General features: G+C 38.9%; 1 protein-coding gene and 1 long non-coding RNA gene across 6 annotated transcripts in view; one reads left to right on the forward strand and one right to left on the reverse strand.

The window, feature by feature from the left end:
• LOC132528792 (uncharacterized) overlaps nucleotides 1-17,983 on the forward strand; it is a 738,513-nt gene that overhangs the window by 369,933 nt on the left and 350,597 nt on the right. The window lies entirely within an intron of this gene.
• CCDC91 (coiled-coil domain containing 91) overlaps nucleotides 1-17,983 on the reverse strand; it is a 398,338-nt gene that overhangs the window by 108,044 nt on the left and 272,311 nt on the right. For all 5 annotated transcript variants that reach the window (XM_060166652.1, XM_060166648.1, XM_060166650.1 and 2 more), the window contains one exon: nucleotides 10,738-10,914. In XM_060166652.1, coding sequence (XP_060022635.1) covers nucleotides 10,738-10,914 — 177 coding nt within the window. The remainder of the gene's footprint in view (nucleotides 1-10,737; nucleotides 10,915-17,983) is intronic.

The raw sequence follows: 17,983 nt of genomic DNA on the forward strand, positions 1-17,983 counted from the left end.
TACATGTATGTGACCTTCAAGAATTCCAGGAACATTTTTAAAAGAAAGAGCTTTGCAAAGTTATCTATGGCAATCACATTTCACAGACTTCTCTCTTAAGCTTTTTGGCCAGTCTCTTGTTTGCCCCAACTGTTATTTTTGTCCCAGGCAGCTGAGAGGTTAAACAATTGCCACTTATTGTTTTTGACAAACATCCTGAGTATAGGGCTTTTTCCACTGAGCAAACTCTGAGTCAGGTCAAATATCAATAAGCCCTGTGAATGGAGACCTTATAGGGAACTGTCAGGCCAAGCAGTAACAATTCTCTGGAGACACAGTTTTTCTGGAGCTCTAAACCTATTATGCCCCCTTCAGTGGCTTTTACATGGCTGATTTTCACAGCTACCATGATTGTGAGGCTATACTAGCTTTTAAAATTACCATACTGCTGGGGAGTAGGGAATGGGAATAAGGCAAGTTAAAACTCTACAAAGCCTGCTGTTCTTACTGAGATTTAACTATTTTTCTTGAATAAATACTCCTTGGGTTGTTGACCTTTGGTTAACACCCAGAGATCTGAGAAAATTGATTTTGACGATTTTTGCTAGCATTCTCATTGCCCTTCTGAAGAAGCTAATTTGCAGAGGTCCTTAGTCTTGCCATTCCAGAAGTCCTGCTGCAACTCTCCCTTTCAAAGAGTATCAATATTTTCCCAGTTTCTTTTTTTTTTTTTTTTTTTTTTTTGCGGTATGCGGGCCTCTCACTGTTGTGGCCTCTCCCATTGCGGAGCACAGGCTCCGGACGCACAGGCTCAGCAGCCATGGCTCACGGGCCCAGCCGCTCCGTGGCATGTGGGATCCTCCCGGACCGGGGCACGAACCCATGTCCCCTGCATCGGCAGGCGGACTCTCAACCACTGCGCCACCAGGGAAGGCCTCCCAGTTTCTTTTTAATATATTAAACTTCTAGATTTAAATATTTAATCTATCTAAAATTCATTTTAGTATACAAAGTCCAGGAGGAAATGGGCAGCCAGTTGCAATTACAGCTGTCTCCTGATTAACCCAAGCTTGAACTGCATGGGTCCAGTTAAAGGTGTATTTTATTTTTTCCAATAAACACATACAGTACTACATGAGTCATGGCTGGCTGAATCCACAGATGCAGAACTGCAGTATGGAGGGCGGATTTTAGGACTTGAGAGTTGGTATATTTTGGTATTAACGGTGGGCCCTGGCAGCAGTCCTCCACAGATACCAAGGGATGACTGTATTTTTAATCTTTTCTCGGTTAATTAGTAAAATACTTTTGAGAATCTAATAAAAGCTATAGAGTATTTCTGCAAAAAAAATCTGCACATATACACAAATTTTCCATAATTTCAGTAAATTCACAGACTGTCTAGGGCCCCCTTCCATGGAACCCAGATTAAAAACCCTGATGTGCTACAGTAACTTATCTAATTTGTAACTTCATTTTTACAAATTTGTAAATTACAGGAAACTTTGTGTCTCTTTCTGTATTCTATCCTATTCCATTGGTCTGTGTGTCTATATCCATAACAGTGCCACACAGTTTTAATTACACCAAGCATCTTTCTGCCTCAAAGCCTTTGCACTTGCTATTCACCATGTGTGAAACACTTTTACCCCAGCTAGTCTCAAAGTAAACTCCTCACTTCAAGGCAGGCCTCAGCTCAAATGCGACCTCCTTAGAGTCCTTACCTGACTACCCTATTTTTATATTGGTTCCCTCACTCTCTAGCTCTTACACAGCTTCATTTTTCTTCATGACATTGATCATTACTTCACATTTTATTATACCTTTAATAGTTTCCTGTCAGTTTTCTCCACAAGAAGGTAGGGAATTTTTTTTTTTTTTAACTACTGTATCCCCAGAAATAAGTACAGTCCCTGGAATATTATAGGCAGTCTTTTCAATTATTAATGTAAAACACCAAACACTAAGTTTGAACATGGCAACTTATTTGCTTACCCTGCTGGTCTAAGTAAATAAAAGACATAAAAGATATATTAGCTCCATCTGGCTCCCAAGAAAAGTCATTTGTCAATTTTCTAGAATAGGACTATGAAGGTTTAAGGGGCTAAGAGTTGTTTCATTGTAGTTCTTACTGTTCTTACTTACCATGTGAGAGAGTTCTTACTTACCATGTGAGAATAAAAGCAGTGAGCTGTTTAAGGAAGACTTGAAATACATTTGATAGGACAACCTCACTTTTGAAAATCTGAGTTACCTGGCAACATTGCTCTTTCTGCTATAGATCTTCTCTCTTCAACTGTCAGCTACAAGGCAGTTAAATACACACACACACACACACACACACACACACACACACACACGTTTTTTTCTCCCTCTCTCTCTCTAGCAAAATATGCAACCATTTGTAAGAAAATAAACATATGTATTATTCATGACATGAATGGATTATCTTCACAGTACTCTGAGCCTATAGAGAATGAATTTTAAAGTCTATCATTTACTATAGTGTTTCTTATGGACAAGAAGGCGCCTAACAAACTCACAGAGAAGGGTACTCTTAAAGATATATGTTTTTTTCTTTGGGTGATGAACATGGGCGGATTTATTCATGCTCTCTTTCCCAATTTCATGGTGACTAATAGCCCACATCTATGTGAGGTTAAAGGAGTGGTCTGTGGTCACAAAGAAGCTTTAAGTAAACTCTCGCAAATCAGGACTTAAGCAATGATCTTGACATTACTGGCATGGAATTCCAACCAACTGAACTGACAGACGATTAAACATGTATGTAAGATATATTTGTTGACACTAACATAGGTTACAGAAAGAATTGGAAAATAATCACTACTCTAGTGGAAAAAAGCAAAGAAAAAAAAGATAAACTCTATTACCACATTACTGTTATGCTGTTATAGACGTTATTTACAGATGTTTCATTTTCATAATAAACGGATAACTGTGTGTTCTTTAGAGTAAACCTAAGTGACATTTAAAAAATATATATAACACTGATCCTGGATATTAGAAGCACTGTTTCCTAGGGCTTCATTAAGACTAGTTAATGAGTGGAAAGAAAATCTTCTGGGTTGTTTGTTCTTAAAAGTTAAAAAAAAATAAACTTAGTCATTTCAGTCACATTTACCATGTATGGTTGAATGAACAATGGAAATACATGTGATGCTCTGATTATGTAAAACAAAGACTCCTATGAATGTTACTTTTTGCTTTTTACACTTGTTGGAGGAAAAATTTATTTAGGTATCTCATACCTATATAAAGAAAAGACTAAACACAAATTAGTACTATGCAAATTCAATTATGGAAAATTAAACTAATACAATTTTTAATTGTTCAGTATAGTAATCAAAAGTTACTTTGTATGTAGGCCATATTTCTTGATATGTATGTATCTTATGAGACTACAGGGGTTATTTGTGAGTTTCTATTATTACTACCAACTACAGGTATATAGAAATATAAATTAGACATAAATGAATCAAACTCTTTTCCACACATATATATTATTTACTTTGATTGTAGGTGTGTGTTTGTGAAAAAGAAAAACAAGCATATTAAACAGGAGACAATGTAGTTCCAATGACTAAACATAAATTTGGATTCTACTTCTTTGAATATAGAGTAAAAAGGTAAAATTATCAGCATTAAAAAGTGAAGGAGGAGCTTCAAATGGCAGAAGAGTAAGACATGGGAGATCAGCTTCCTCCCCACAAATACATCAGAAATACATGTACATGTTGAACAACTACAGAACACCTACTGAACGCTGGCAGAAGACCTCAGACCTCCCAAAAGGCAAGAAACTCCCCACGTACCTGGGTAGGGCAAAAGAAAAAAGAAAAAACAGAGACCAAGAATAGGGACGGGACCTGCACCAGTGGGAGGGAGCCGTTAAGGAGGAAAGGTTTCCACACACTAGGAAGCCCCTTCGCGGGCAGAGACTGCGGGTGGCGGAGGGGGAAAGCTTCGGAGCCACGGAGGAGAGCGCAGCAACAGGGGTGCGGAGGGCAAAGTGGAGAGATTCCCGCACAGAGTATCGGTGCCGACCGGCACTCACCAGCCCAAGAGGCTTGTCTGCTCACCTGCCAGGCAGGCGGGGGCTGGGAACTGAGGCTCGAGTTTCGGTCATATCCCAGGGATAGGACTGGCGGTGTGAACACAGCCTGAAGGGGTTAGTGCGCCACAGCTAGCCGGAACAGAGTCCGGGAAAATGTCTGGAGCTGCCGAAGAGACAAGAGACTTTTTCTTCCCTCTTTGTTTCCTGGTGAGCGAGGAGAGGGCATTCAGAGCGCCACTTAAAGGAGCTCCAGAGACGGGCGCGAGCCGCGGCTAAAAGCGCGGACCTCAGAGACGGGCATGAGAGGCTGCCACCACCAAGAAGCCTGTGTGCGAGCACAGGTCACTATCCACACCTCCCCTCTCGGGAGCCTGTGCAGCCCGCCACTGCCAGGGCCCCGTGATCTAGGGACACCTTCCCCAGGAGAACACGCAGAACCTCAGGCTGGTGCAATGTCATGCTGGCCTCTGCCGCCGCAGGCTTGCGCCGCACTCCGTGCCCCTCCCTCCCAACGGCCTGAGTGAGCCAGAGCCCCTGTATCAGCTGCTCCTTTAAGCCCGTCCTGTCTGAGGGAGGAACAGATGCTCTCAGGCAACCTACATGCAGAGGCGGGTCCAAATCCAAAGCTGAACCCCAGGAGCTGTACGAACAAAGAAGAGAAAGGGAAATCTCTGCCAGCAGTATGCTTCTGTGTGTGATTTTGTCTGTATAGCTTTGCTTTTACCATTTGTCCTAGGGTTCTTTCTGTCCGTATTTTTTTTTCTTTTTTTTAGTATGGTTTTTAGCACTTGTTATCATTGGTGGATTTGTTTTTTGGTTTGGTTGCTCTCTTCTTTCTTTCTTTCCTTTTTTAAATTTATTTTTTTATTACTTTAGAAAAATTTTTTTAAATACTGATTTTTAACTTGAATAACTTTATTTTATTTTGTTTTATCTTCTTTCTTTCTGTTTTCCCTTCCTTTCATTCTGAGCTGTGTGGATGAAAGGCTCTTGGTGCTCCACCCAGGCATCAGGCCTGTGCCTCTGAGGTGGGAGAGCCAAGTTCAGGACATTGGTCCACCAGAGAACTCCCAGCTCCATGTAATATCAAATGGTGAAAATCTCCCAGAGATCTCCATCTCAACGCCAAGACCCAGCTCCACTCAATGACCAGCAAGCTACAGTGCTGGACACCTTACACCAAACAATTAGCAAGACAGGACCACAACCCCACCCATTAGCAGAAAAGCAGCCAAAAATCATAATAAGGTCACAGACAACCCAAAACACACCACCACACGTGGACCTGCCCATTAGAAGGACAATATCTAGCTTCATCCACAAGAACAAAGGCACTAGCCCCTCCACCAGGAAGCCTACACAACCCACTGAACCAATCTTAACCACTGAGGACAGACACCAAAAAAAATGGGAACTACAAACCTGCAGCCTGTGAGAAGGAGACCCCAAACACAGTAAGTTAAGCAAAATGAGAAGACAGAGAAACACACAGCAGATGAAGAAGCATGATAAAAACCCACCAGATCTAACAAATGGAGAGGAAATAGGCAGCCTATCTGAAAAAGAATTCAGAATAATGATAGTAAAGATGATCCAAAATCTTGGAAATAGAACGGAGAAAATACAAGAAACATTTAACAAGGACCTAGAAGAACTAAAGAGGAAACAAGCAATGATGAACAACACAATAAATGAAATTAAAAATACTCTAGAGGGGATCAATAGCAGAATAACTGAGGCAGAAGAACAGATAAGTGACCTGGAAGATAAAAGAGTGGAAATAACTACTGCAGAGCAGAATACAGAAAAAAAGAATGAAAAGAACTTAGGTCAGTCTCAGAGACCTCTGGGACAACATTAAACACATCACATTCGAATTATAGGGGTCCCGGAAGAAGAAGAGAAAAAGAAGGGGACTGAGAAAATATTTGAAGAGATTATAGTTGAAAACTACCCTAATATGGGAAAGGAAATAGTTAATCAAGTCCAGGAAGCACAGAGAGTCCCATACAGGATAAATCCAAGGAGAAACACAACAAGACACATATATTAATCAAACTATCAAAAATTAAATACAAAGAAAAAATATTAAAAGCAGCAAGGGAAAATGAACAAATAACACACAAAGGAATCCCCATAAGGTTAACAGCTGATTTTTCAGGAGAAACTCTGCAAGCCAGAAGGGAGTGGCAGGACATATTTAAAGTGATGAAAGAGAAAAACCTACAACCAAGATTACTCTACCCAGCAAGGTTCTCGTTCAGATTTGACGGAAAAATGAAAAGCTTTACAGACAAGCAAAAGCTAAGAGAATTCAGCACCACCAAACCAGCATTACAACAAATGCTAAAGGAACTTCTATATGCAGGAAACACAAGAGAAAGAAAAGACCTACAATAACAAACCCAAAACAATTAAGAAAATGGGAATAGGAACATACATATCAATAATTACCTTAAGTGTAAATGAATTAAATGCTCCAACCAAAAGACACAGACTGGCTGAATGGATACAAAAACAAAACCCGTATAGATGCTGTCTAAAAGAGACGCACTTCAGACATAGGGACACATACAGACTGAAAGTGAGGGGATGGAAAAAGATATTCCATACAAATGCAAATCAAAAGAAAACTGGAGTAGCAATTCTCATATCAGACAAAATAGACATTAAAACAAAGACTATTACAAAAGACAAAGAAGGACACTATGTAATGATCAAGGGATCAATCCAAAAAGATATAACAATTGTACATATTTATGCACCCAACATAGGAGCACCTCAATACATAAGGCAAAAACTGACAGCCATAAAAGGGGAGATCGACAGTAACACAATCATAGTAGGGGACTTTAACACCCCATTTCCACCACTGAACAGATCATCCAAAATGAAAATAAATAAGGAAACACAAGCTTTAAATGATACATTAAACAAGATGGATTTAATTGATATTTATAGGACATTCCATCCAAAAAGAACAGAATACACTTTCTTCTCAAGTGTTCATGTAACATTCTCCAGCATAGATCATATCTTGGGTCACAAATCAAGCCTTCGTAAATTTAAGAAAACTGAAATCGCATCAATGAAATCGTATCAAGTATCTTTTCTGACCACAAAGCTATGAGACTAGATATCAATTACAAGAAAAAAATCTGTAAAAAATACAAATACATGGAGGCTAAACAATATACTACTAAATAACCAGGAGATCACTGAAGAAATCAAAGAGGAAATTAAAAAATACCTAGAAACAAAAAACAATGAAAACACGATGACCCCAAACCTATGGGATGCAGCAAAAGCAGTTCTAAAGGGAAGTTTATAGCAATACAATCCTACCTAAAGAAACAAGAAACATCTCAAAAAAGCAACCTATCCTTACACCTAAAGCAATTAGAAAGAACAAAAAAACCCCTAATTTAGCAGAAGGAAAGAAATAATAAAGATTAGATGAGAAATAAATGCAAAAGAAATGAAGGAAACGATAGCAAAGATCAATAAAATTAAAAGCAGGTTTTCTGAGCAGATAAACAAAATTGGTAAACCATTAGCCAGATTCATTAAGAAAAAAAGGGAGAATACTCAAATCAATAGAATTAGAAATGAAAAAGGAGAAGTAACAACTGACACTGCAGAAATACAAAGGATCATGAGAGATTACTACAAGCAACTCTATGCCAATGAAAAGGACAACCTGGAAGAAATGGAAAATTCTTTGAAATGCACAACCATCCAAGAATGAACCAGGAAAAAATAGAAAATATGAACAGACCAATCACAGGCACTGAAATTGAATCTGTGATTAAAAATCTTCCAACAAACAAAAGCCCAGGACCAGATGGCTTCACAGGTGAATTCTATCAAACATTTAGAGAAGAGCTAACACCTATCCTTCTCAAACTCTTCCAAAATATAGCAGAGGGAGGAACACTTCCAAACTCATTCTATGAGGCCACCATCACCCTGATACCAAAACCAGACAAAGATGTCACAAAGAAAGAAAACTACAGGCCAATATCACTGATGAACATAGATGCAAAAATCCTCAACAAAATACTAGCAAACAGAATCCAACAGCACATTAAAAGTGGGGTTTATCCCAGGAATGCAAGGATTCTTCAATATATGCAAATCAATCAATGTGATACACTATATTAACAAATTGAGGGAGACAAACCACATGATCATCAATTAATGCAGAGAAAGGTTTCGACAAAATTCAACACCCATTTATGACAAAAACCCTGCACAAAGCAGGCATAGAGGGAACTTTCCTCAACAAAATAAAGGCCATATATGACAAACCCACAGCCAACATCATCCTCAATGGTGAAAAACTGATACCATTTCCACTAAGATCAGGAACAAGACTAGGTTGCCCACTCTCACCACTCTTATTCAACATAGTTTGGGAAGTTTTAGCCACAGCAATCAGAGAAGAAAACGAAATAAAAGGAATCCAAATTGGAAAAAAAGAAGTAAAGCTGTCACTGTTTGCAGATAACATGATACTATACATAGAGAATCCTAAAGATGCCAGCAGAAAACTACTAGAGCTCAGCAAAGAATCTGGTAAAGTAGCGGGGCACGAAATCAATGCATAGAAATCTCTTGCATTCCTATACACTAATGATGAAAAATCTGAAAATGAAATGAAGAAAACACTCCCATTTACCTTTCCAACAAAAAGAATAAAATATCTAGCAATAAACCTACCTAAGGAGACAAAAGACCTGTATGCAGAAAATTATAAGACACTGATGAAAGAAATTAAAGATGATACAAATAGATGGAGAGATATACCATGTTCTTGGATTGGAAGAATCAACATTGTGAAAATGAGTCTACTATCCAAAACAATCTACAGATTGAATGCAATCCCTATCAAACTACCACTGGCATTTTTCACTGGAACAAAAAATTTCACAATTTGTATGGAAACACAAAACACCCCAAATAGCCAAAACAATCTTGAGAAAGAAAAAAGGAGCTGGAGGAATCAGGCTCCCTGACTTCAGACTATAGTACAAAGCTACAGTACTCAAGACAGTATGGTACTCGCACAAAAACAGATATATAGATCAATGGAACAGGATAGAAAGCCCAGAGATAAACCCATGCACTATGGTCACCTTATCTTTGATAAAGGAGGCAGGAATATACAGTAGAGAATAAACAGCCTCTTCAATAAGTGGTGGTGGGAAAACTGGACAGCTATATGTAAAAGAATGATATTTGGACCTCCCTAACATCATACATTAAAAAAAACCCTCCAAATGGATTAAAGACCTAAATGTAAGGCCAGACACTATCAAACTCTTAGAGGAAAACATAGGCAGAACACTCTATGACATAAATCACAGCAATATCCTTTTTGACCCACTTCTAAGAGAAATGGAAATAAAAACAAAAATAAACAAATGGGACCTAATGAAACTTAAAAGCTTTGGCACAGTAAAGGAAACCATAAACAAGAGAAAAGACAACGCTCAGAGCAGAAGAAAATATTTACAAATGAAGCAACTGACAAAGCATTAATCTCCAAAATTTATAAGCAGCTCATGCAGCTCAATAACAAAAAAACAAACAACCCAATCCAAAAATGGGCAGAAGAGCTAAATAGACATTTCTCCAAAGAAGATATACAGATTGCCAACAAACACATGGAAGAATGCTCAACATCATTAATCATTAGAGAAATGCAAATCAAAACTACAATGAGATATCATCTCACACCGGTCAGAATGGCCATCATCAAAAAATCTACAAACAATAAATGCTGGAGAGGATGTGTAAAAAAGGGAACCCTCTTGCACTGTTGGTGGGAATGTAAATTGATATAGCCACTATGGAGAACGGTATGGAGGCTTCTTAAAAAACTAAAAATAGAACTACCTTACGACCCAGCAATCCCACTACTGGGCATATACCCTGAGAAAACCATAATTCAAAAAGAGTCATGTACCAAAGTGTTAATTGCAGCTCTATTTACAATCGCCAGGACATGGTCAGCCATATAAAGAAACAAAATTGAATTATTTGTAGTGAGGTGGATGGACCTAGAGTCTGTCATACAGAATGAAGTAAGTCAGGAAGAGAAAAACGAATACTGTATGCTAATACATATATATGGAATCAAAAAAAATGGGGCCAGACAGCAATAAAGACGCAGACCTACTAGAGAATGGAGTTGAGGACATGGGTAGGGGTAAGGGTAAGCTGAGACAAAGTGAGAGAGTGGCATGGACATATATACACTACCAAATGTGAAATACATAGCTAGTAGGAAGCAGCCGCATAGCACAGGGAGATCAGCTCAGTGCTTTGTGACCACCTAGAGGGGTGGGATAAGGAGGGTGGGAAGGAGGGAGACGCAAGAGGGAAGAGATATGGGGGCATATGTATATGTATAGCTGATTCACTTTGTTATAAAGCAGAAACTAACACAGCATTGTAAAGCAATTATACTCCAATAAAGATGTTAAAAAAAGAGAAACTAAAAAAAAAAAATGTGAAAAGTAGAGATATATTAAAAATTATTCAGTTAAAAGTATTATACTCAAAAGTAAAATAATTATGCCCAGTAAGATTAAGTATGATAAAATAATAGTAAAGCTACTTTATTTTGCAAAAAATAAGAAAAATGAAAATATTTATAAAGAACTAGTTTTACTAACCTGACTAATTTTTCTTTGCTCTTGTATAGCTGTTTGAATTGCCTGAGATACTTTCTCTTGATCTTTTGCATGCTCAGTCTTCCATAACTCCCTTTCTTCTGCATGGGCTTTTTCCAAATTTTTTCTTTCTTCTTCTACAGCTTTTAAAACTGCATCCTTCATCACTTCTTTCTCAAGCTTCAAAACAAATAATGACGAAAACAAAAATATTTGAATGAGTGACCACAATAGTTCCTTGAATAAGACAGACTTGAGTTAACCTAAAAAACTCAAAATTTTGATCCTATAGGGTTTATTTCTGACATTGTTTTTTTTTTACTCATATGTAATAACTGCTGTAAAATAAAATTAATTATTTGTTTTTACACAAATAACCAACTTATTTCCATGGCATTTCTAAACTTCAAAGAAACCAAGTCTTGGCCTAAAGTAGCAGTGTTCAAACTATTTTTTCTTAGGATCTCATTATACTCTTAAAAATTATAGAGGACTTCTAAGAGCTTTTGTTTACATGGGTTATACATATTAAGATTTACCGTGTTAGATATTCAAACCAAGAGAAAATACTTATTTATTAATTCATTTATAATTAATAACAGTAAGTGCATTATATATTTATACTGTATTTTATGAAAAATAACTACATTTTTCCAAAATGTAGAGAAGAATGTTTATAAACCTCTTTACTATCTGACTTAATAGAACAGATCCTAGATTCTTATACCTGCCTTCTGTTTTAAATCTGTAATGATATTTTTAGTTGAAGTATATAAGAAAAACCCAGCCTCACAAATATATGTAGAAGAAAAGCGAGAATTATTTAGTAGCCAGTTGAGATTACTGCAGATATTCTTTCTGATTCCACACCAAAACTTAACAAGGGGTAGTTCTTAAAGGCAAGTTGCAATAAGAAAAATAAAATCATGTCAATGAACTTTTTGTACTCTGTTACATTACAATCTTTTCTTGCATTTTGAATGAATCCTTTACATATTTTTTAAACATTTTTTATTTGGCAAACATTGATTCAATGACTTATGCATCTCCTCCAGATGTTGACACATTTCACTATATTATAACCAAAAAAGCCACATTTTTGTTAATAACACCATCAATCTCATCAGAAGAGTCTTTATTAAAAAGTAGAAATAAATTTTCTAAAATTCTAATTTTTTTTTAAAGCTCGAATTTTATCATTGGCAACAAGAACTGTCAGTTTTTGTCCTTAAGGTGCTGGGCTCACTCTGCTTATTCTGGACAAAATGTCTGCCAAATACTAAAGTCTGTATAACCTACTAATTCAGTAAAATGGCGTTCCATGGAAAAAGAGCCTATTTCAGTTGCAACTCAAACAGCTGCACAAGAATTTTCCTCAAGAAACCATCGTACATAGTAAAGTCCATCGACCTCCCACTCCTGAGAAACTTACCACTTTTTTTCTTGCTTCCAGTTCACAACTAAATTTGACAAAAGTCATTAAAGCTGACAGTCACCATTTTTTGAACTCCTATTTTATTGCACAATTCTCCTCCTAAATTACTCTCTTACTGTGTTCACCAATGCCTTCCATGTTGTTTAAACCAAACGATATTTTTTGTTTTAATCCTTACTTTCATGACCTCAAAGCAACATTCTATATAGTTGATTATTTCTGATTTTGTGAAGCCCTCTCTTTTCTTGGTTTTCATGAGAGCCTGCTGCTTATATTTCTCCTATGCATTTTGCTGAGTCTTTTCAATTCTTTGTAACTTCGTCCTTCCTCTGGATTTTAAATTTTGGAGTTCCTTCAGGGCTAAGAACTTGGACCACTTGTTACTCTACTTGTTACTCCTTTGAAGTAATTATACATGACAATAATTTCCATGGCTACTATTATCATCTCTCTGCTGGAAAACAAAAAAACAAAAAAAAACCATTATACTAACCCATATTAATATCTTCAGGAGATTCCTATCTACTGAGCTGTAAATGTCATGTAGATTTAGCTGCCTACTTGACTTTATCATCTAGATATATCACAGGCAGCTCAAACTCTGTATCAAGGAAATAGTATTACTTTCTATGTTGCTGCTGAATGAATATTCTGGCAGTTCACAAACTGGCCACCTCATCCACACCAAACATGTTCATTCTATCTCCTAACTACTTCTAGAATTTGCCTATTTCATTCCTTTCCAAGCTACTACTACTATTCTATTTCTGTCTTATGCAAACTTCAGATGCACTCTGTTAATTCTTTCCCTGCCTTTGGCCTTTCTTGCTCCAATTTCCCAAAAATTAATGTCAGTTACCATTATGACCCACCTATACTCAGAAATTTCAATGTGTCTCTACTTACCTATGGAATAAAATTCAATCTCACTATTCAGAATGTTAGCCATCCTTCAAGTCTCAGTTCAAAAGAAATTTATTGTCAAAAACTCCTATGGGGGGCTTCCCTGGTGGTCCAGTCGCTAGGGCTCTGTGCTCCCAATGCAGGGGGCCCAGGTTCGATTCCTGGTAGAGGAACTAGATCCCACATGCCGCAACTAACTAAGACCCAGTGCAACCAAATAAATAAATAAAAAAACAAAATGAAACCAAAAAAACCCTCCTATGAATGCCATGGAAATACTATCTATATACTCATAATAATTTAATGCATTCCTTCTTACCTTATTAGTACATAAACAATGTTTATTTACCTGATTGTAAATTCTTTAAGAAAGACAAAATCATAGTCATTCTTGAACATCCACCTCAGCACAGTGATCTGTACCTATGGGACTTTCAACGTTTGTTTACTAAATTTAAATCTAAATTCCAAACTCAACACTCAGTGCCATATTTGCGTTAAAAAATTAATAAACAGAAAGCTCAATTAAATAGTGTCAGGGGACCATAAGGCAGAGCTCTCACCTTATAAGTGCTTCGACAATGGCAGAGTCCAACAGGAAGAAGACAGACTCCTCTACTTCCCTGGCAAGAACTCAGCCAATGAAATGCCCCGGACTCTGTTTACCACAGCCCTCCCAACTTCCTTTTCCCCTTGATAAAGCATTCTCCCTTGTTGTATGGGGACTTGCACGTGGCTCACCATGGTTGCAGACCCCAAACTGCAATTCTCTGCTGTTCCTGAATAAACTCATTATTGCTGGAGAAATATCTGGCAGTCTATTTATTTTAGGTCAACACTTTGGTGGCCCATATGGGGACCAGAGAAGACCTCCGAAGGCTCTGGGGCTATTGAACAGATGTGGTACCCACAACTGAGCCCACTGTTACTCACTGCTTTCTTGCTGACCTTGGAGTTTGAAGGTATGTCTTTCTCCTAGACCCAAGCTCATGCCCTCTTTGTGTTTGAAGCTCTCCAGGTTTTATTCAGAATCTATTTTAAGGTTTCGTCTTTCTGGCTAAGGTCTTGTTCTGCATGCATTTGGAACTTTGGTCTGATTTTGAGATAAGACTGTTTCAACCGAAGCTGGCTGGAAATGCCTTCAGCCCATTCCTTTGGGAATAGGGACTTCTTCACTGAAAAGTGTATTGGTTTTTCAGCCTTCGGCCTCTTCCTTTGGAAGGGGCTATTCTCTGGAAATTGCCTGTAAAAGCCTTTGGCCTGGCTCCTTTAGCACCAAGCTGTCTCCTTAGAACTGGCTGGTATTAGTTTGCAAGCTTTTTGAGCTGTAAGTTATTTAAGCTGTTTGAAAATTGTTCTTTTATTCTAGAGAAAAACCTCTGAGAAATGGGATCCCAGTTAACTAAGTATTTTGAGGGTGCTACCCCTACAGGGACTCCAGCCAAACTGGTATTTAAAAACCATAGTTCCTACCCCTTCATGCTCACTTCTGACTAAAAGGACCGACCTGACCAAAGGCAAGTTAAAATATCAGTGGCCGGGCTTCCCTGGTGGTGCAGTGGTTGAGAGTCCGCCTGCCGATGCAGAGGACGCGGGTTCATGCCCAGTCCGGGAAGATCCCACATGCCGCGGAGTGGCTGGGCCCGTAAGCCATGGCCGCTGAGCCTGCGCTCTGCAACGGGAGAGGCCACAGCAGTGAGAGGCCCGCGTACCGAAAAAAAAAAAAAAAATCAGTGGCCATTATGGGAAACTTTTGGAATCCCCAAACTTAATTTCCTTAACACTGAATTAGATCACAATAGCTCAAAAATTTCCAAAACTGAGTGGTATGCCTATTTCGATTGGTATCTTAAGGCTTCCCAATATTATCAGAAGCTTAAAACTCTCTCTCTGCAAAATAAGATTTCAAGATTAACTGAGGCAAACCAGCAATTAAAGAAAGATGAAATGGCTCCCAAAGCCTCAGGTTCTTCTTCCTTGGCTTCCTCTGGTACCATCTCGTCTCTCATCCTTGCATCCTCGTGGCCAGACTGTGCCTCTGGTGCCATCTTCCTCCCAACCCTTCTATGCCGCTGATGCCTCCTCTATACCCCATACTAATTATCCTGTCAAACTTCTCCTTTTCTCTAAAACTCTTCCCACCCCCTTTCCCTCTGAACTCTTCAGAATTTTTCCCTATAAAATTAAGCCTTCTGAGGATCCAGAAGTTCAACTCTTAATTTCCTATATTCTCTGGATTAAAGCTGAACTGCAAGCCATAGTCAAGTATTTTCCCAAAATAAACCAAAGATCCTCACAGATTTGCTGAAGAATTTAATATAGTCATTCAAACTTATCAACCTTGTTTCTCTGACTCATATCAGCTGGTTCATATACTTGTTGGTTAAGGCCAGGCCCAGCATAGGATGAAAACTGCTAATTGGGAAAATCCTGAAAGGTCTAACTTATATGGTCAGGTTCAGGCAATCGCTAGGTGGCTTCATCGAGCAATTCCTAGGGCTTTACCAAAGCCTATTGACTGGAACAGAATCCAGCCTTGCACACAAACATTGGATGAACCTGTTCATGACTACTACATGACTTCAGACTGCTTCTAAAGAAAATTCTGGTCTTCCCTCAGATGTTGATTCCACCCGGGCAGCTTTTAACTCTGTTATTAATGGGCTGGACTGGGACATTTTCCCTTCTAGTAAAAAGGACTAGGATGAAATGGAAAACTATCTCTAGTTCAGACTTAATTCATCTAGCAAACCAGCTCTCTCACACTCCACATGTGTCACCTAAAAGGAAGAACACCATATTTCTTAATCTTCAAATCCAGCAAATGAAGATTCCTGAATGAAATCAAAACTTTCCCAGTTTCTGCTATTATTGCAAAAAGCCAGGACACTGGGAAAGATTGTTACAAATTTAAGTGTTTGAGTGCCTTCAGTCCTCTAACCAGCCTTTCCAATGTCCTTTCAATTCTCAATAACGGGGCTTTGAGGAATTATAGGGGCTCTTCCCAGTTCTCCCTCTTAATCGGGGTGGAGAAATATTTCTCCTGATTGAGGATGAACCTCTTCCTGTTCTGACACCAAAGGCACAATCTCGGTGTTCAACCCCACTACTATAAAGCAGTCCGTGCTGTGGTTCAAACAGTGGGGATCGCTAATGAACTTCACGTTTTAGTCATGGTCTGTAGATTTTATAGTGGACTGAAAGAAGCCTTCCCTTGCAGACCGGTTACTCCCTCTTCTGGGGCTAAAGTACTTTTGGAAAAGATTGTCCCTGCCTGAGGAGCTCCTCTCGAACATCATAGTGATTTAGAAATCCATTTTACTGGCTAGGTGCTTCAACAAGTTTGCACTGTTTGGCCAGTTTTACAACGCTTTCACTATGCTTACCACCTTCAATCCTCTGGTTTAGTTAAATGCACTAACAGCATTATTAAGATTCAGTTAGAAAACTTTGTAGAGGCCCTCCAAATACCTTGGCCCAAAGCATTGCTGTTGGCCCTCTAAATCCCAGATCCACTCCTTTTGGAACTCGTAAACTCTCACCCTTTGAGATAGTCACAGGACACCCAATGCACCTGGCTCCTGCCTCTTTTGACCCACAACTGATAAAAGGAGAGATACTCCAATATTGCAAAGGCCTAGTTTTTTCCATTAAAAATAACCATGCCCTGGTAGAGCAATCTTTTCACAGTGCGCCCTTGGGAGATGATGACCTTAAGCATCACATCTTGCAACCTAGAGATTTTGTCTACTGGAAAAGACACTTCCCAAAGAATGCTCTTCAACCTCACTGGAGAGGCCCCTATCAGGCACTCATAACCAACCCTTGTGCCACCAAACAACAAGGAATAGACTCTTGGATTCACATGACACACCTAAAGAAAGCACCTAACCCTGACTGGACCTGTACATCATCTGGTGACCTGAAAGTAAAGATTTCCCAGAAATGAAGCAGATGACATCTGATGAGACAGCTTTCCCAAGATACCCAGGCCAGGCCTCTTAGAAGTTTGTCACCAAACCTTTGATGATGACATAACACTTCAGATGATCTCCAATGTCTATAATCTTGATAAGATATGGACTTCAGAAAACTGCCTAAGAGGTCTCCCTCCTACCCCTCCTTGTTACTTGAATGTGACTGCAATAGTTTTCCAATCTGCACTTTCCCTCTGACATGAGACGCCACACCCAGAAATTGAGGGACAAAAAGAGCTAAAACTAGAAACCTTGATTCTTGATCAGTGGTGCTTTCAGAAAAAGGTCTTGATCAAAGGGGAAAATGTAAAAAATTCATAAACAGAAATCTCAATTAAATAGTGTCAGGAGATCTATTTAAGGGGGAACTCTCATGCCCTGCAACTATAGTAGAGACCAACAGGAAGAAGAAAGACTCTTCTTCTTTCCTGGCAGCGAATCAGCCAATGAAAAGCCATGGACTCTGTATTTCCTGTAGCCCTCACAACTTCCTTTCCTCTCTATAAAAGTGTTCTCCTTGGGGCTTCCCTGGCAGCGCAGTGGTTGAGAGTCCGCCTGCCGATGCAGGGGACATGGGTTCGTGCCCTGGTCCAGGAAGATCCCACATGCCGTGGAGCGGCTAGGCCCGTGAGCCATGGCCGCTGAGCCTGCGTGTCCGGAGCCTGTGCTCCGCAACAGGAGAGGCCACAACAGTGAGAGGCCCACGTACCGCAAAAAAAAAAAAAAAAAAAAAAGTGTTCTCCTTGTCATGTGGCAACTTGTACATGGCTCACCATGGTTGCAGACCCCAAATTGCAATTCTCTCCTAATCCTGAATAAACCCATTTTTGCTGGACAAATATCTGACAGTATATTTCAGGTCAACATATGTATATATTAGTATACATATATTTAACATCTATGAATATACTACCCAGATGATCTATTTCAAAGT

The sequence above is a fragment of the Lagenorhynchus albirostris genome, chromosome 11 (genome assembly GCF_949774975.1).
Source record: "Lagenorhynchus albirostris chromosome 11, mLagAlb1.1, whole genome shotgun sequence".
In the NCBI taxonomy this organism is placed as follows: Eukaryota; Metazoa; Chordata; class Mammalia; order Artiodactyla; family Delphinidae; genus Lagenorhynchus; species Lagenorhynchus albirostris.